The 19577-nt window shown below is 41.3% G+C and overlaps 2 protein-coding genes across 5 annotated transcripts in view; one reads left to right on the top strand and one right to left on the bottom strand.

Annotated features, from left to right (window-relative positions):
* The window catches only part of CENPL (centromere protein L), a 27486-nt gene extending 19422 nt beyond the window's left edge, over nucleotides 1-8064 (bottom strand). Inside the window, exons 1-2 of one of the 4 annotated variants that reach the window (XM_033200628.1) lie at nucleotides 7612-8064; nucleotides 7313-7406 (exon numbers count right to left, since the gene is read on the bottom strand). The gene's annotated coding sequence lies outside the window, so the exon portion shown is untranslated. Of the gene's footprint in view, nucleotides 1-2883; nucleotides 2945-7312; nucleotides 7407-7537 lie in introns of those variants that run through there. The other 3 variants (XM_033200629.1, XM_033200630.1, XM_033200632.1) reach the window with 3 other exon arrangements.
* The window catches only part of DARS2 (aspartyl-tRNA synthetase 2, mitochondrial), a 34841-nt gene continuing 23321 nt past the window's right edge, over nucleotides 8058-19577 (top strand). The window contains exons 1-7 of the mRNA XM_033200627.1: nucleotides 8058-8735; nucleotides 9696-9795; nucleotides 11566-11632; nucleotides 13889-13990; nucleotides 14770-14865; nucleotides 15599-15722; nucleotides 17300-17346. Coding sequence (XP_033056518.1) covers nucleotides 8609-8735; nucleotides 9696-9795; nucleotides 11566-11632; nucleotides 13889-13990; nucleotides 14770-14865; nucleotides 15599-15722; nucleotides 17300-17346 — 663 coding nt within the window. The 5' untranslated portion in view covers nucleotides 8058-8608. The remainder of the gene's footprint in view (nucleotides 8736-9695; nucleotides 9796-11565; nucleotides 11633-13888; nucleotides 13991-14769; nucleotides 14866-15598; nucleotides 15723-17299; nucleotides 17347-19577) is intronic.

The following is a 19577-nucleotide window of genomic DNA, read 5'->3' on the forward strand; positions in this document are numbered from 1 at the left end:
GGCGACTGCGAGACTCCGTCTCAAAAAAATAAAATAAAATAAAATAAAATAAAATAAAATAAAATAAAAATAAATGGTGCTGGGAAAACTGGCTAGCTATATGTAGAAAGCTGAAACTGGATCCCTTCCTTACATCTTACAACAAAAATTAATTCAAGATGGATTAAAGATGTAATTGTTAGACCTAAAACCATAAAAACCCTAGAAGAAAACCGAGGCAATACCAATCAGGACACAGGCATGGGCAAGGACTTCATGACTAAAACACCAAAATCAATGGCAACAAAAGCCAAAATAGACAAATGGGATCTAATTAAACTAAAGACCAGGCCGGGTGCTGTGGCTCATGCCTGTAATCCCAGCATTCTGGCGGGCAGATCACAAGGTCTGGAGCTCAAGACCAATCTTGACAATATGGTGAAACCCTGTTTCTACTAAAAATATAAAAATTAGCCAGGCATGGTGACATGTGCCTGTAATCCCAGCCACTTGGGAGGCTGAGGCAAGAGAATCACTGAACCCGGGGAGGCGGAGGTTGCAGTGAGCCGAAATTGTGCCACTGCACTCCAGCCTGGGTGACAGAGCGAGACTCCATCTTGGAAAAAAAAAAAAACTAAAGACCTTCTGCACAGCAAAAGAAACTACCATCAGAGTGAACAGGCAACCTACAGAATGGGAGAAAATTTTTGCAATCTACTCATCTGACAAAGGGCTAATATCCAGAATGTGCAAAGAACTTAAACAAATTTACAAGAAAAAAACAACCCCATCAAAAAGTGGGCAAAGGATATGAACAGACACTTCTCAAAAGAAGACATTTATGAAGCCAAAAGACACATGAAAAAATGCTCCTCATCACTGGCCATCAGAGAAATGCAAATCAAAACCACAATGAGATATCATCTTATGCCAGTTAGAATGGCGATCATTAAAACAATAGGAAACAACAGATGCTGAAGAGGATGTAGAGAAATAGGAATGTTTTTACACTGTTGGTGGGAGTGTAAATTAGTTCTTTTGTGGAAAACAGTGTGGCGATTCCTCAAGACTAGAAATACCATTTGATCCAGCAATCCTGTTACTTGGTATATACCCAAAGGATTATAAATCATGTTATTATAAAGACACATGCACACGTATGTTTACTGCGGCACTATTCACAATAGCAAAGACTTGGAACCAACCCAAATGTCCATCAATAATAGACTAGATTAAGAAAATGTGGCATATATACACCATGGAAAGCTATGCAGCCATAAAAAAGGGTGAGTTCATGTCCTTTGCAGGGACATGGATGAAGCTGGAAACCACCATTCTCAGTAAACTATCACAAGGACAGACAACCAAACACTGCATGTTCTCACTCACAGGTGGGAACTGATCAATGCAAACACTTGGACACAGGGCAGGGAACATCACACATCAGGGCCTGTCAGGGGGTTGGGGGCTGGGGGAGGGATAGCATTAGGAGATATACCTGATGTAAATGACAGGTTGATGGCTGCAGCAAACCAACATGGCACATGTATACCTATGTAACAAACCTGCATGTTGTGCACATGTACCCTAGAACTTAAAGTATAACAACAAAAAAATAAATTTTTAAAAAATGTTAAAAAAAAAACAAAAAACAGAATCTGTCATCCCTTCACAAAGCTAATTCCTTAGCCACAACTAAGAGTTCTCCGTATCTAAGAGTAATCCATTCTTCCAGAAATAGACTTTTTATCTGTGCAACAACCTTTACAGTAACAAGACAAATCCTAAACTCTTCTGCTGGGTTTAAGGTCTTTCTAATTCAGCTTCTCCTTATCTTCCTAATTCTCCTCTCCAACCTGGGACATAAACATATTCTTATCTTCATGTGGTTGCTTCTCAACTATATTCCCTATCTTAAGCGTCCTTTTCCCATCTCACCTCCTTTAAGACCATGCTAGAAATTTGATCTCCTTTCAAAGTAGGGTGTTTTTAACCTTTTGGTCCTGAAATACCTATGACATAGACTTTTATCTGTTATCTGTTATCAGTGGCTCATTCCTGGAAGCAGAGTATGCATGTGTGTGTGTGCTGTATGAGTTCTCATCTCAAAGTCTGAAAAAAATCCCTCAAGAATGTTCTACAACATCCTTGGAGATTCAATCACCCAGTCTGTACCACTCATTTTAGCCCCTGTTCATATACTTCCTTGTACCATTTTTTAGTGTGGATTTCTTGTATTCCCAGTAATACTAAGCTACTGTCACTGAAACCATGCTTTATATTTCCCAATGTATGTATAATTACCCAAATACAATGCTGAGTGTCCTTTAATTGTTAAACAAGTATTGGTTCGATTAAATGGAAGTATTTCATAGAACTTCCAAATTAGGGCCAGGCATGGTAGCTCATGACTATAATCCCAATATTTTGGGAGGCTGAAGCAGGTGGATCACTTGAGCCCAGCTGTCTGAGACAAGCCTGGGCAACACTGTGAGACTCCATCTCTACAAAAAATAAAAAATAACTAGCTAGGTGTGGTGGTACATGCCTGTGGTCCCAGTTAATCAGGAGGCTGAAGTAGGACTGCATGAGCCCAGGAGGTCAAGGCTGCAGTTGAGATGTGATCATGCCACTGAATTCCAGCCTGGGTGACAGAGCAAGACCCTCTCAAGAAAAAAAAGACACACAAAATTAAAATACAATTTTCATTAAAAGGAATTATCATTTCAAAGTTATGATTAGTCTCGGCTGGGCGTAGTGGCTCATGCCTGTAATTCCAACACTTTGGGAGGCCAAGGAAAAGTTGATCACCTGCGGTCAGAAGTTTGAGACAAGCCTGGCCAACATGGTGAAACCCCGTCTCTACTAAAAATACAAAAATTAGCTGGGTATGGTGGCACACACCTGTAGTCCCAGCTACTCAGGAGGCTGAGACAGGAGAATCTCTTGAACTTGGGAGGTGGAGGCTTCAATGAGCCGAGATCACGCCACTGTACTCCAGCCTGGGTGAGACACAGCAAGACTCCATCTCAGCAACAACAACAACAACAAAGTTATGATAAGTCTCAACTACTACACAATTACCCTTTTGAAAAGTTTTTTACGAATAAAAAGTTGTATTACTATATTTACTCATTTTATTTTATTTTTTGAGATGGAGTCTAACTGTTGTCTGGGCTGGAGTGCAACTGCACGATCCCGGCTCACTGCAACCTCTGCCTCCCAGGCTCCAGCAATTCTCTTGCCTCAGCCTCCCAAGCAGCTGAGATTACAGGCGCCCACCACCATGCCTCGCTCATTTTTTGTTTGTTTGTTTGTTTGTTTTTGTATTTTTAATAGAGATAGGGTTTCACCACGTTGGCCAGGCTGGTCTTGAACTCCTGACCTCAGGTGATCCACCAGCCTCCCAAAGTGTTGGGATTACAGGCGTTAGCCACTGCACCCGGTCCATATTTAAATGGTATTATATTTAAAATAGTACAGGTTGAGCATCCCTTATCCGAAATGCTTAGGACCAAAAGTGTTTTTGGATTTCAGATTTTGTCAAATTTGGGAATATTTGTATCACACTGGTCAAGCATCCTTAATCCAAAAAATCTGAAATCCAAAATGCTCCAGTGAACACTTCCTTTCAACATCATGTCAGTGCTCAAAAAGATTCACATTATGGGGCATTTCAGACCTCAGATTTTCTAATTAGGGATGCTCAACCTGTATCTTCAATTTCAATATGTTAGACTAGGACACCATTTATATTTTGCACAAAACTCCATAAATTAAACATAATTAGCCTGGCATGGTGGTAGTCCTAGCCACTTGAGAGGCTGAGGCAGGAGGACTGCTTGAGCCCAGGAGTTTAAGGCTATAATGAGCGATGATCACACCACTGCACTTTAGCCTGGGCAACAGAGTGAGATCCTCTCTAATTAATAAATACATAAACTAAACATGTAGCATTATTTGTCCTTAAAGCTCAAATAATGTCCAGAGCAAGTTCATATACCACACAATTTATTTATTTATTTTTACAAATATTCATATTAGCTTTATTCATAATAGCCAAAAATTGAAAATGACTCAGTGGGTGAATGATTAAATAAACTGTGGTACATCCACACCATGTAATAGTACTCTGCAATGAAAAGAAACAAATTATTGATACATGCAACAACTTGGATGTTAAAGCCAATCCAAAAAGGTCACATATAAAATTTCATACATTTAACATTTTTTAAATGACAAATTAAAGGAATGAAGAACAGATGAATGGCTGACAGAGATTAGGAAAAGGTAAGAGGGTGGGAGGGACATAAATGTGACTATAAAAAGGCAACACAAGAATTCCTTGTGGTGATAGAACTGTATCTTCATTGTGGTGAATACAGGACTCTACACCACACACCACACAATTTAAATAGCAGCTACTCTAAAGCATCCTAACTTTAAATGCACATTGAATTACCTATTTCAAAGGGAATTTTAATCAGTACTACTTACACATAATGTTTCCTTCAAATTTGTTACTTGGTGCAATAATTGCTAGCACTTATTGAGCATTCATCATGTTTCAAGTACTCTTCTAAGACCTTTATATTTTCTCATTTAATCTTCAAACAACCCCATGAAGTAGATCATGCTCCCAGCTGACAAACAGGAAATCAGACAAGTAACGTTAACTTACCAAAGTCAAGCAGTTAGAGTGGAAGAGTTAGGATTTGAATCCAGACAGTCTAACTCTGCAATGAGTGCACTTAGCTACTTCTTTCACGCTGCCTTTTAAACAGGGATCAATTATGAGGCAACATAAGCCCTGCTGAATTTGACTCCTTAAAAGAGAAATGCTATGAATTCCAAAAAGATTTTAAAGTCTAGGTGACTTTAAAAATTCCAGCAATAAATGAGATGAGAAAAACACTACCGGCACTAAGAGGGATGGTTTTGAAAAAACATGTCCGTTGAGTATTTAATGTTAAAGTAAAATAAAATAGCCCAATCCATGAATTAAAGATTAGCAAATGAGTTGTATTTACTTTACCTTCTCATATCACACTCAAGAACGTGTAATTTTGCCCAGCACAATAATCAAGATGTTATAAATATACCTTGAATCAATATATTACTGTCCCAATACTCTTCCTTCCAATCAGAAGCAAAAAGGTCCTCTTACTTTTATCTCCTCTGGACACCATCTCCTTTGTGTACTTCAACTTTTTTTTTTTTGAGACAGGGTCTCACTCTGTTGTCCAGGCTGGAGCGCAGTAGCCCGATACCACTGCAGCCTCGACCTCCTGGGCTCAAGCGATCCTCCCACCTCAGCCTCTTGAGTAGCTGGGACTACAGGCATGCACTGCCACACCAGGCTGTACTTCACCTCTCTATTATCTTTAATCACTCCTATACAGCATCCTTTTCTTTCACTGCCAAGCATATTCTAGTATTTCTAACATTAAAAATTTGTGTTTAAATCCAATTCATCTCATTCCTTCTGAGACCAATCTCCTGGAAATGTGGTCTACACCTACTGCCTCCAGTTACTAATAAGTATTTTACTAGAACTCTTCAGCAATCTCTTTTTTCCATCTATCACTATAAAGAAACTGCACTTTTGAAGATCATTATTTTTGCCAAAACCATGGCCAAATACTTTGTTCATCAAGTTTGTTCATCCTTCCTCCTCTAAACTTTCTGGGGCCTTGTTTCCTGACACTCCATTTTTTAGGGGCTTTTCTCCTCCTTACTTTTTATAGTTCCAATTTCTTTACTGATTCTTTTTTTCCCTCATGTTCCAATAATAGGTGGCCCCAGACTCTGAAAATCATTCATTCTACATAGGAAAATAATCATTCTATATGACTCCTAAATCTCTATCTTCAGACCATTACAGCTACAACCCAGTCCTGCATTTCCAACTTCCTATAAGATGTTAAACTTTCATGTTGTCAGACTCATTAAGTTCAAAACTAATCATCACATCTCATTCAATCTTTCTTTGCCAACTACTGTACTCTGTTTTGCTCAGTAATAATTCCATTTTTCCGTTTTCTTTCCCTACTAAAAAAATACTTTCATCATCTTTTACTCTTCCTTCAACATCACCTTTACATCTAAAAAGTTAACTTTGTTACTTTGTTAACTTTATCATCAAATTCTGACATATTTCTTTTTTTTTTTAAGACAGAGTCTCACTCTGTCTCCCAGGCTGCAGTGCAGTGGTGCGATCTTGGCTCACTGCAACCTCCACCTCCCAGGTTCAAGTGATTCTCCTGCCTCAGCCTCCAAGTAGCTGGGACTACAGGCGTGCACCACCATGCCTGGTTAATTTTTGTATTTTTTGGTAGAGATGGGGTTTCACCATGTTGGCCAGGCTGGTCTTGAACTCCTGACCTCAGATGATCCGCCTGCCTTGGCCTCCCAAAGTGCTGGGATTACAGGCATGAGCCACCACATCTGGCCTCTGACATATTTCTTAAAAAGATATACACTTGTCCTCTTAGATGTGGGCTTCACTCTCATTCTCAATTATAGCTACTTATCTTTTTCCCAATCTTAGCCCCTTTCCCTAATCCATCATCAGTCTTTCATTGTCACCACTTTTACCATTACCTTGCTTGAGATCCCATAACAGTTCCCATACATCTATATGAAGTAGAATCAGAATTCCTGTCTGGTTTTCAAGGCACTACTGTATTTGATCTTATTATCTGATCCTATCCAGGTTCACTTTCTACTGCTTCAGTTCTTACCCCAAGTAGCCTTTCCAAAATCCAACATTCTGCATACACTTCCTCTAAGGTTTTGTATACAACATTGGGGGATAAGGGGAGGTGGGAGTGAAGAAAGTTCCAGTAGTCAATTCTTTAAAAGGTTAAATCACAGCCCTATATCCAAACATGCACCCCCTACTCTAGACAGATGATCACTCTACTATTCTCCCTGCCTTTTTATTCACCTTATCGACAATCAAAAATACTTCCTACTCCCGTTTGTCTGAGCAAATCTTATCCATTTTCCATGTGCCATCTCCTCACAAGTTTTCCAGAGCTTGGCAGGGCTAGTTCTCTTGACAATTCCACTTGCGGTTGTAGTTCACAGCACACAAGTAAAGCTTTGTTGTTTCTCTTGTGGTTAGTCCGTGAAGGGGCTCTGACTTGATCACTTTTCTACACTGCCACCAATACCTAAATCCAGCCGCCCTAATGCCAATACTTAGCCGGGTATTATGCACGTAGTGCTTAAACACACCTTAACACACAAGTATTGTGAAGATAATGACCACACAGCAGGGCAAATACAAAGTTAAAGCAGGTCCGGAACCAATACAAAGCATTTTTACCAATAAAATGCCGTGATGACGCTGTCACCCATTCCGGATTCATCAATCATTCTTCAGAAGTCCGGCTCCAAAACTATGTCGAGACTGAAATCCCCTGAAGAAAGAAAGAAAGAAAGAAAAAAACCGGCCAAAATGACAGCTAAGAGAGAGGCCAGACTAACCCCTGGCCCTTCCAAATTCCCTCTCGCTCCACCACAAGTGGGTTCACAAGAGACACAAACGCACCCAGGAAGACCTCCACTCCCTCAGACGCGGGGCGGGCCCTGCGACTTCACTCTGGGAGGGACATTTCCGCTCACCCAGCTCTGCGGAGTCAGCTTCTGCTGGCGAAGGGGGAAGGGCAAAAGGACAGTGCGTCCCAACCCGTCCCTCTTCAGCTGAGCCTGTCAGAGACCAGCCCAGCTCTGAAATCACGCCGTTGTGAAAAGGCAATTCGGTCCTCCGCCGCCTCTTCAGTTTAAAATCGTTTCCCGACTCGCTCTGCGGCTCCACGCAGGAAGCCTCCTTAGCGCCTCACCGATTCCGTCTCAGTGAGGCAACTAAAATTGCCATTTTAACTGAGGGCAAGGCCGAGCCACTTAACCATTATCGTCAACCTTTCCAACCGTCCTCGGTTGCTCGTCCGTTTTCCTACCGGTGCGAAGCTTTCTCTCAAATTTCCGCCCGTAGTAAGCATGGCGGCGGCACCTCACCACTGATTCGTTGAATTCCTTTCCCGTAATCTTGGGCACTAGTGGGCGGAGTTGAAGGGCGCTTGGACCCCCACGGCGATCTGTGTTTGGGTTCGGACTCTGGGAGGATTTTGGCTTTGCTCGCCTTCCTCTTTCAGAAGACTGGAGATCGGCCAGCAGGTCTGCGAGATTTGAAACGCGACTGTTACTCCTTGTTTTCCGGTTCTGGCCGCGGGAGCCTCTCGGGAAGCGTGGAAAGAAGGGTAGGGCGTATGCCTAGTGACCGCCTCTGGTTGTCGGGCTCGCGCCTGGCGCCGCTACGTGGAGTCGCTCTCTCTTCGTCACTTTTGGTTGCAGACTTGTTGAGTAGAAGTGCAGACTGATGCTTTAAGACTCGGGGAAAGATCTTTCCCTTATCTCCACCCCATCAAGCACCCCAGAGACGTTGGAGATTTGTCTTGTTTCTAGACACGTGTACTCGAATGTTGTGCGGAGGACTTAAATATTCGAGAAGAGAGTGGGAACTCCTGGAATTTTAAGGGATTTCTGTGTATTTCCAAAGCTGACTTTTAACAACCGGCAGCGTGGGATTCGTGATTGTTTTTCGCCATCGTGTGGTTCCAACATGTACTTCCCTTCTTGGTTAAGTCAGCTGTACAAGGGTTTATCCAGACCCATCCGAAAGACCACCCAACCGATCTGGGGTTCTCTCTACAGAAGGCTGGTGCAGAGTTCACAGAGGAGAAATCCAGGTGAAAATAGCGAAGAGATCTGTCCTATGAGCAGTACTTCAACCTGTTATCTACGACTGGAGAGCTTTTATTCCATATTTTCCCCCATTCTTAACTGGATAGCCTTATGTGTAGAAGCAGATCATTCACTCTTTTCATTCATTATAAGGCAGTTTTTTTCCCTGAGTTTTTAGAAAGACCACAAAAAGGTAACCACGTTAATATATAGAATACTCTGCTTTTGGTTGATACCTTAAAAAATCCTTTTTCGGCCGGGCGCGGTGGCTCACGCTTGTAATCCCAGCACTTTGGGAGGCCGAGGCGAGCGGATCATGAGGTCAGGAGATCGAGACCATCCTGGCTAACAAAGTGAAACCCCGTCTCTACTAATAATACCAAAAAACAAAAATTAGCCGGGCGTGGTGGCAGGCACCTGTAGTCCCAGCTACTAGGGAGGCAGAGGCAGGAGAATGGCGTGAACCCGGGAGGCGAAGCTTGCAGTGAACTGAGATCACTCCACTGCACTCCAGCCTGGGCGACAATGCGAGACTCCGCCTCAAAAAAAAAGAAAAAATCATTTTTCACAGAATATAATAGTGTTTTCTAGTGTACAAGTGGCTGTTAAACAGTAGATTCATATTAAAACTAAATAGTTCCTGCACCATCCATTTCTACAGTTTCTAAAATCCTATTTCATTTGGGGAAGAAACGTGCAATATTAAGAATTGGGTAATTAGGATTTTAGGTAAATGCAAATACTAGAAGATCAAAAAAATTTTGATTTCCTAACACAAGACAGAAATTTACGGTTATTCACTTGGCTTTTGACACATTTGCAGGTAAATTTAATAGTGAATGACCTGTTTCCCTGACATACGTAAGATATATTTTGAGGATTTTTATTTTTAAGCAATCCTGCAAGTGATGTATTTTTAATCTTGCCTTTTAAAGTTTCTTCTCTTTTTAAAAAAAAAAAAAAAGAATTCAATAGCTTTGCTGTCCGGACCAACACATGTGGAGAGTTGCGTTCGTCTCACTTAGGCCAAGAAGTCACCTTGTGTGGATGGATTCAGTACCGCAGGTAAATTGAGGAAGACAGTCTAAGAATGTATGGTGGTGGTTTTCCTAGGGCAATTCTAAACCTTTACTAATTTACAACCAGTCCGAAGAATAAAACGTTTTGCAACTCCTGCAGGTTTAAGAATTTACTGAATTTTCAACTTTGTTTTAGTTTTGAAAGGCCCAAATGTCATTCTCAGTAGGTACCAGTAACATCTGTTCAAGGGTATAACAATGAAGCTTGATCCACCAAATGGACTGAAATGACACTGGGCTTACCAAGACTGAAGAGTTCCTATGACCAGTAATTAAAAATGGGCCAGTCTCCTATAAACCAGCTGTTAAACTCCAATAGCATGGGGGAGAAAGCTCGTTTTAGTCCATTTAGGTAGAGAACAAGCCCAGAAACAGTGATTCTTTAAGATCAGAGCCCAATTTTTGTTGTTGTTCATCTCTCTATTCCAGAACATCCCTGAATAGTACGTTAATTCACATGGAAGAGATCCAAAATACATAGGTTATATGACCTTCTTTTTTCTTTTTTTCTTTTTTTTTTTTTTTGAGAGGGAGTCTAGCTCTGTCGCCCAGGCTGGAGTGCAGTGGCGCGATCTCAGCTCACTGCAATCTCCGCCTCCCGGGTTTACGCCATTCTCCTGCCTCAGCCTCCGGAATAGCTGGGACTACAGGCGCCCGCCACCTCGCCCGGCTAGTTTTTTGTATTTTTTAGTAGAGACGAGGTTTCGGGGTTTCACCGTGTCAGCCAGGATGGTCTCGATTACAGGCTTAGGCGCCAGGCTGGGACATATTCTTTAAAAAGGTCATATTCTTTAAAAAGGTCATTGGTCGGGCACGGTGGCTCAAGCCTGTAATCCCAGCACTTTGGGAGGCCGAGGCGGGCGGATCACGAGGTTAGGAGTTCGAGACCAGCCCGGCCAACATGATGAAACCCCATCTCTACTAAAAACACAAAAAAATTAGCCAGGCGGGGTGGCGCACGTCTGTAATCCTAGCTACTCAGGAGGCTGAGGCAGGAGAATTGCTTGAACCCAGGAGGCAGAGGTTGCAGTGAGCTGAGATCGTGCCACTGCACTCCAGCCTGGGCCACAGAACAAGACTCCGTCTCAGAAAAAAAAAAAAAAAGAAAAAAAAAGGAATTTGTCCCAAGTAGGTAGATAGTTTTCCCATAAGTGTAGTGACTTTGTTTCCTGAACCCAAATCTGAAGAGTGTTTCTGTACCTGTTCCTGGTGCTGAGGACACTATGAGAAATAGAGGTTGGCATTTCTGGGACCTTTTGATGATTCATAGAGGTATTAAATTAGTAGTTGGAACTCTTCCAGAAAATTTTAGATTGTATCTTTTTTTAGAAAAAGACTTTATATTGCCGTATTTCAAAAATGATCCATCAGATGTTTCCATTATGCTAAAATATTATCTTTGGATTTTACTATGTGCAAAGTTTCCAAATTTAATAGAATTTTCTAATAAGGACTTAAGCCAATAAAGATTTTTTTAATTGTTCATCTATAATAATTTTTCATTAATAAGCCATCTGTATAAGATTAATATATCAGATAAGTAGACAAAAATTGAAACTGAAATAAAAAACAATGTTTTTTCATCAATGAGCTACATAAATAACAACTGCATGAATGTAAAGAAAATACATAATTATCATAAAAAAGAAACATGAAAAATTGCATGGATTTTTGTTTTTTATTTTGTCTGCTTAAACTTTGGACTTAGAGATTTTATCTTAAAATGTTCCTTTTTTTTCCCCCTCCCCTTAATCAGGCAAAACACATTCTTGGTCCTAAGAGATTTCCATGGGCTTGTTCAAGTTGTCATTCCCCAGGATGAGGTAATAGAAAATTTCCTGTTATTATCTAAAAGCCTCTTTGATGCTGTGGCTAGGGTAAGCTAAGTAGTTAGATGAACATGTTAGAGGTTTTAAATTCAGAAGTTTATTGTTAATGAAAACTGAAAAATATCATAAGCAATGTTAAGACATGGCAAAAAGACCAGTGACCCAGTAGAATTATGAACCTAGGATATGAACAAAAACTTTAGAGGAAAAAATATATAAATGGCTTGTAGACATAATGAAAGTATGCCCAGCCTCACTCATAGGTAGGGAAATGTGAATTAAAACTGCATGTAATTGTCATTTTTAACACATTAGATTGACAATACACTGTGTTTGGGAAAGCAGGTGCTCAATTCCTGGAGGGAATACAAATTGGCACTAGCTGAAGGGAGAGCAATTTGGCAATATCAAAACTATAAATGCATATATCCTTTGAGCCATTAATTTCATTTATACAGATACAAAATGACATATGTACAAGGATATTCATTTCAGGATTCTTTTTAATAGAAAAAATTGGGAACCACCCAGATGTCCTCCAATAAGAGACTGGCTTTAAAAATAATGTATATTCTTACAATAAGATACTCTGCTCCGCCATACAAAAAAGAATGAAGAAGTTATATTCTAATAGCAAAAAAAAAATCCAAGGAATACTGTTAAGTGAAGAACTGGTATTCTTGAGTATACAGAAGAGCAGCTATTAAACTCCAGCACTCTAGTGCTGTCTTCTGTATAAAAACTAGGGGAAGGAGGCAGAATATATATTCAGTGATATATATTCAGTGTGTGTGTGTGTGTGTGTGTGTGTGGATTTGCTTGTATATATGTTATGAAATGTCTCTGGAAGGATACGTAAGTATCTGGTAACATTGGGTGCTACTGGGGGAAGGAACTGAGGGCCTTGAAAACAAGGATGGGGGGAAACTTTTCACTGTATCTTTTTGTACCCTTTGAATTTGAAGCCATGTGAAGGTACTAACTGCTCAAAAAGTATTTAATTTAATTACCATTGAAATTAGATACAATATGACAGAGTGATATTATGAAAAAACAATTTTTTTAGTTAAAAAATTCAAGGCCAGGGGTGGTGGCTCACACCTATAATCTCAGCGCTCTAGGAGGCCGAGGCCAGCAGATTGAGTATAGGAGTTGAGACCAGCCTGGGCAACAGAGTGAAACCTCATCTCTACTAAAAATACAAAAAATTGGCCAGGCGTGGTGGCTCACGCCTGTAATCCCAGCACTTTTGGGAGGCTGAGGCGGGTGGATGTCGAAGTCAGGAGTTCAAGACCAGCCTGACCAACATGGTGAAACCCTGTCTCTACTAAAAATACAAAAATTTAGCCAAGTGTGGTCGTGGACGCCTGTAACCCCAGCTACTCAGGAGGCTGAGGCAGGAGACTTACTTGAACCGAGGAGGCAGAGGTTGCAGTAGGCTGAGATTGCGCCACTGTACACCAGCCTGGGCGACAAAGCAAGACTCCATCTCAAAAACAATAATAATAATACAAAAAATTAGCTGGGCATGGTGGCGTGTGCCTATAATCCCAGCTACTTGGGAGGCTGAATTGGAAGAATCTTCTGAGCCCAGGAGGTTGAGGCTGAAATGAGCCAAAATCACACCACTGCACTCCAGCCTCAGCAACCAGAGTGATACCCTGTGTCAAAAAAAAAAAAAATTAAAATTAAAGAATTAGATAAAATAAAGAACTTCTATCATACTTACTGGGCAAGGTTGGTTTCTATTGTAATTTTTACTAATGCTTGTATGCCTAAGAAAAATATTAATTATTCAGCTCTTAAGTTTTGAAATAAATAAAAAGCAGTGAATTGTCTTTTAGGGATCAACATCCAGAGATGAGTATAGCTAACCCTGGAGAACTCCTTTGACTTTGACTCATTATTGCTATTGGATTTAACTGTCCCTAAGACTAACCCTGGAGACAATTGCTTTTCAAGTATGTGGGACTTGTTTACACTAATAATAGTCACTCTTATCCTTATTTTCCTGTAAGGAAAGTTTTTTTAAAGCTCCTAACTAGTAGCTTTACTTGCTGTATTATATAGAGTCAAAATGGGGATGCAATTTTTACTAAATTTGGTCATAAAGTCATTAAGGAGCAGTCCTAGCCTTTATGGTAATTAAGCTGTGACTATTAACGTTTTTAAAACCATAGACTTAACAATTACTGAAGATTCCTGTAAGTTCATTTGTTTCTCAGAACTCTTTTCCCCCTTGTTCTGTAGTCGGCAGCCTCTGTGAAGAAGATTTTATGTGAAGCCCCTGTGGAATCTGTGGTGCGAGTGTCTGGTACAGTCATTTCCCGTCCTGCAGGACAGGAGAATCCAGTAAGTAGTTTCGAAGATAACTGTGTAATTTTTGTTGTATGCATTTGTACTCTCTGTGTACACATTCTGGCAACACATGACTGGACATTAGGCACTAAAGTTGAATAAATTCTACAAATGAACTGACAGATTTCAAAATCTTGACTATAAACACACACATCTATGTAAATATGCATTCTAAGTCTTGCTCTGTCACCAGACTGGAGTACAGTGGCACAATCTCGGCTCACTGCAACCTCTGCCTCCTGGGTTTAAGCGATTCTCCTGCCTCATCCTCCCAAGTAGCTGGGACTACAGGCGCATGCCACCACGCCCAGCTAATTTTTGTATTTTTAGCAAAGAGAGGCTTTCACCATGTTGGCCAGGATGGTCTCCATCTCTTGACCTCATGATCTGCCCATCTCAGCCTCCCAAAGTGCCAGGATTACAGGCGTGAGCCACCGTACCCCACCCTTTTTTTGTTTGGAGACAGGGGTCTTGCAGTATTGCCCAGGCTGCTCTTGAACTCCTGGGCTTAAGTGATCCTCCTGTCTCAGCCTCCCAAGTATCAAACTGCAAGGATATGCCATGACATTTGTTGATGTCTGAACACATCGGCCACAGATATGCATAAGAATGTCAAAGCATGCACAGACACGTATGCTTTATACTATACACTATACACTAGAAGGACTTTGCACATTTTCCATATGTAAATAAATGCATATGTTCTACAAATGTGTATTTTGTGTATATCCTGATGAGTAATTTTTAAAACACTTCCTTTCTCACTCTCCAAGAAAATGCCAACAGGTGAGATTGAAATCAAAGTTAAAACAGCTGAACTTCTGAATGCCTGCAAGAAGCTGCCCTTTGAAATTAAGGACTTCATGAAGGTACCATCCTCTGTTATTAATAAAATAGAGTACCTAGAAAATGTTGATAACTAGTCAAGTATTTTCAGAGTTTTTTTAAAGAAAACTTGAACTTCTACAAAATTAAACATTTTATTGTAGACACATCATGAAGTGTTCACTTAGTTGTACAACCTCTTGACAAACTGTTCTGAAATAGTGACAGTTCAATAAACTGTTGCAGTCCCTAAATACCTAGACTGGTTTTTCCAACAGATTAAAATGTGACTCTCTCTTTAAAACTTGAGGTGTTATATTATTCAGGTTTTTTGTTGCTATTGTTTAACATTTGAAAGGAAATTATGTCTAGCTTAGAAATGGCCAAATGGGACAGGGGATCCTATACCTATTAAGTGACAAAATGTGTGCTTAGAGCAACTCTTGACTTCCCAAGCATATAAATATAAGTAGGATTACTATAATTTAGAATGTTCTTTGCCAAAGTTTAAGGGGTTGATGGAGCTACTTTTTAGTCAAGTAGGCAAATTTCAGTCAGTGAAGAGTGATATTAATAATAATGAATAGTAAAAAAATGTAAAATCTGCACTACTGACAAACTTAGAAGTTATAGGAATTAACAGCATACAGTGGGCTACTTGACGATAGAAACTAAAGACAGAGCTAAAGTTTTTGAAAATTCAAACTCTATTTCTAAAGATAATACCTTTCTAATATTGAAAAATATTTAATTAGAAAAATCTTTCAATTTCTTTAGAAAACAGAGGCTCTTCGGTTGCAGTATCGCTACTTAGACTTGCGTAGTTTCCAAATGCAATATAATCTGCGACTGAGGTCCCAGATGGTCATGAAGATGCGGGAGTATCTCTGTAATCTGCATGGTAAGAGAAATGCGTGGATGCTCTTTGGAGATTTTTAGCATTTCTTCTATTTTATTCAGCAGTTTTATTGTATATTTTCCTTAGCATCAGGTCAGATGTTGCCAGAAGTCTGGAATTCACTCAATGTGTAATATAGTTTTTGAAGAAAAGTTAACATTATTTTAAAGATGATAGTGGCTATTACATTGATTAATGTATGATAGTATTTTCCATCATTATCAAAGGCAGGACAGCCCTTTGGCTTTTTCTATAAGATTTCTTTTCTTTTTTTCTTTTGAGATGGAGTTTTGCTCTGTCTAAAGGGCAGTGGCATGACCACAACTCACTGCAGCCTCAACCTCCTTTTAGGCTCAAGTGATCCTCCCGCCACACCTTCCCAAGTAGCTAGGACCACAGACAAGCGTCACCATACCCAGCCAATTTTTTTTTTTTTTTTTTTTTTTGAGACGGAGTCTCGGTCTGTCACTCAGGCTGGAGTGCAGTGGCGTGGTCTCGGCTCACTGCAAGCTCCGCCTCCCAGGTTCACACCATTCTCCTGCCTCAGCCTCCCAAGTAACTGGGACTACAGGCACCTGCCACTACGCCTGGCTAATTTTTTATATTTTTAGTAGAGATGGGATTTCACTGTGTTAGCCAGGATGGTCTCTATCTCCTGACCTCGTGATCCACCTCCCAAAGTGCTGGGATTACAGGCTTGAGCCACCACACCCAGCCTGCAGCCAATTTTTAAAAATTTTTTGTAGAGACAGGGTCTCATTATGTTGCCCAGGCTGGTCTCAAACTTCTGGGTTTAAGCAATCCTCCCACTAGCCATCCCAAAGTGCTGGGATTACAGGCATGAACCACGATACCCAGCCAGTTTTCTTAATTCTTTATCATGTGCATATATCATTTATTGGGAGCTCAAAATGTCATGTGAATTAAACTAGACATCTCATTCAGTCCTGGACTTTTTCTGCTACATTTGTATTATTTCTACACTAATAGAACATTTTAAAAATCAGAATAGTTCAGTAGACAAGAATCCATTAAATATTTAGAATTATTTTATGTGGACAGTATGCTTTATGAACAGAATAGTATTTATGAAAATCTTCAGCTTCCTTCTTAGATTTGTAGAAACCAGCACCAGTGGCCGGGCGCGGTGGCTCAAGCCTGTAATCCCAGTACTTTGGGAGGCCGAGACGGGCGGATCACGAGGTCAGGAGATCGAGACCATCCTGGCTAATATGGTGAAACCCTGTCTCTACTTAAAAATACAAAAAACTAGCCGGGCGACGAGGTGGGCGCCTGTAGTCCCAGCTACTCGGGAGGCTGAGGCAGGAGAATGGCGTAAACCCGGGAGGCGAAGCTTGCAGTGAGCTGAGATCCGGCCACTGCACTCCAGCCTGGGCGGCAGAGCAAGACTCCGTCTCAAAAAAAAAAAAAGAAACCAGCACCAGTAGGCTTGGCAGCTTATTTCAGCTAAAATTCTTAATTAAAGGGAAGCCTCAGATTTGTTGTACTATATTGTGGACATCATATATGACAAATTTCACATTCCTATCTACTAAGTGATAATGTTTCTCTCTTTTTAGGGTTTGTGGATATAGAAACCCCCACATTGTTTAAGAGGACCCCAGGGGTATGTATATTCCTTCAATCAGTCTATTAAATATGTCCTATTAGTTATAAAGCTAGACCACTTTGCCTTTATAGTCACTTGGTCCACTTTTATTTTATTTACTGCCTCAGGACGGTCATATTAACTAGGTTTTTCTGAAGAATTGAGAAAATTATTTGGGTATTTTGAGTCAGAACCATTTTATTCCACATAAGTATTCTTTCCTTTGAGTTTTTTTGTTTGTTTTGGTTTTTTTTTTTTTTTTTTTGAGACAGCGTCTCACTCCATCATCCAGGCTGGAGTGCAGTAGCTTGATCTCAGCTCACTGCAACCTCTGCCTACTGGATTCAAGCGATTCTCATGGCTCAGCCTCCTGAGTAGCTGGGATTACAGGCATGCACCACCATGCCCGGCTAACTTTTGTGTTTTTAGTAGAGACAGAGTTTCACCATGTTGGCCAGGCTGGTCTCGAGCACCTGACCTGAAATGATCCACCCACCTCGGCCTCCCAAAGTGCTGGGATTACAGGTGTGAGCCACCTTGCCTGGTCTTGTTTGAGGTTTGAAGATGTAAATCATTAATAAATTGTTTGTTTATTTGTTTTAAGACAGAGTCTTGTTCTGTCAGCATTCTGTCACTTGAATCCACCTACTAGATTCAAGCGATTCTCCCGCCTCAGCCTCCCAAGTAGCTGGGACTACAGGTGTGTGCCACCATGCCCTGTTAATTTTTGTATTTTTTCTTTTTCTTTTTTTTTTTTTTAAGATAGAGTCTCACTGTTACCCAGGCTGGAGTGCAGTGGTGTGATCTCGGCTCACTGCAAGCTGTGCCTCCCAGGTTCACGCCATTCTCCTGCCTCAGCCTCCTGTGTAGCTGGGACTACAGGTGCCCGCCACCATGCCTGGCTAATTTTTTGTATTTTTTAGTAGAGATGGGGTTTCACTGTGTTAGCCAGGATGGTCTCGATCTCCTGACCTCGTGATCCATCCGCCTCGGCCTCCCAAAATGCTGAGATTACAGGCATGAGCCATCGCGCCCGGCCAATTTTTGTATTTTTTTAGTAGAGATGGAGTTTCGCCACGTTGGCCAGGCTGGTCTCAAAATCCTGACCTCAGATGATCCACCTGCCTCAGCCTCCCAAAGTGCTGGGATTACAGGTGTGTGCCACCACACCCAGTCAATGAACTGGTTCTTTAAGAACAAATATCTTGGCCAGACGCGGTGGCTCATACATGTAGTCTTAGTACTTTGGGAGGCTGAAGCAAGGAGGATGACTTGATTCCAGGAGTCCAAGACCAGCTTGGGCAACAAGACCCTATCTCTTTAAAGAAAAAAAAAATGGGTCGGGCGCGGTGGCTCAAGCCTGTAATCCCAGCACTTTGGGAGGCCGAGACGGGCGGATCACGAGGTCAGGAGATCGAGACCATCCTGGCTAACACGGTGAAACCCCGTCTCTACTAAAAAAAAATACAAAAAACTAGCCGGGCGAGGTGGCGGGCGCCTGTAGTCCCAGCTACTCGGGAGGCTGAGGCAGGAGAATGGCGTAAACCCGGGAGGCGGAGCTTGCAGTGAGCTGAGATCCGGCCACTGCACTCCAGCCCCGGTGACAGAGCAAGACTCCATCTCAAAAAGAAAAAAAAAAAAAAAAAAAAAAAAAATGGAAGAGGAAAAAAAATTAAAGAATAAATCTCTCATATATTAAAAATTGACATTTTTCGGCCAGGCGCAGTGGCTCACACCTATAATCTCAGCACTCTGGGAGGCCGAGGCGGGCAGATCTTGAGGTCAGGAGTTAGAGACCAGCCTGGCCAACCATGGCCAACATGGTGAAACCTCGTCTCTACTAAAAGAACAAAAATTAGGCCGGGCACTGTGGCTCATGCTTGTAATCCCAATACTTTGGGAGGCCGAAGTGGGTGGATCACCTGAGATCAGGAGTTCAAGACCCACCTGACCAACATGGTGAAACCCCGTCTCTACTGAAAGTACAAAAAAAAATTTAGCCAGGCGTGTTGGCAGGCACCTGTAGTCCCAAATACTCAGGAGGCCGAGATAGGAGAATCGCTTGAACCCAGGAAGTGGAGGTTGCAATGAGCCAAGATCATGCCATTGCACTCCAGCCCGGGAGACAGAGCGAGACAACAACTCAAAAAAAAAAAAAAAAAGCCAGGTGCAGTGGCAGGAACCTGTAATCCCAGCTGCTCAAGAGGCTAAGGCAGGAGAATCACTTGAATCCAGAAGGCAGAGTTTGC

The sequence above is a fragment of the Trachypithecus francoisi genome, unplaced genomic scaffold (assembly GCF_009764315.1).
Source record: "Trachypithecus francoisi isolate TF-2019V2 unplaced genomic scaffold, Tfra_2.0 Lachesis_group5, whole genome shotgun sequence".
Taxonomy (NCBI): domain Eukaryota; kingdom Metazoa; phylum Chordata; class Mammalia; order Primates; family Cercopithecidae; genus Trachypithecus; species Trachypithecus francoisi.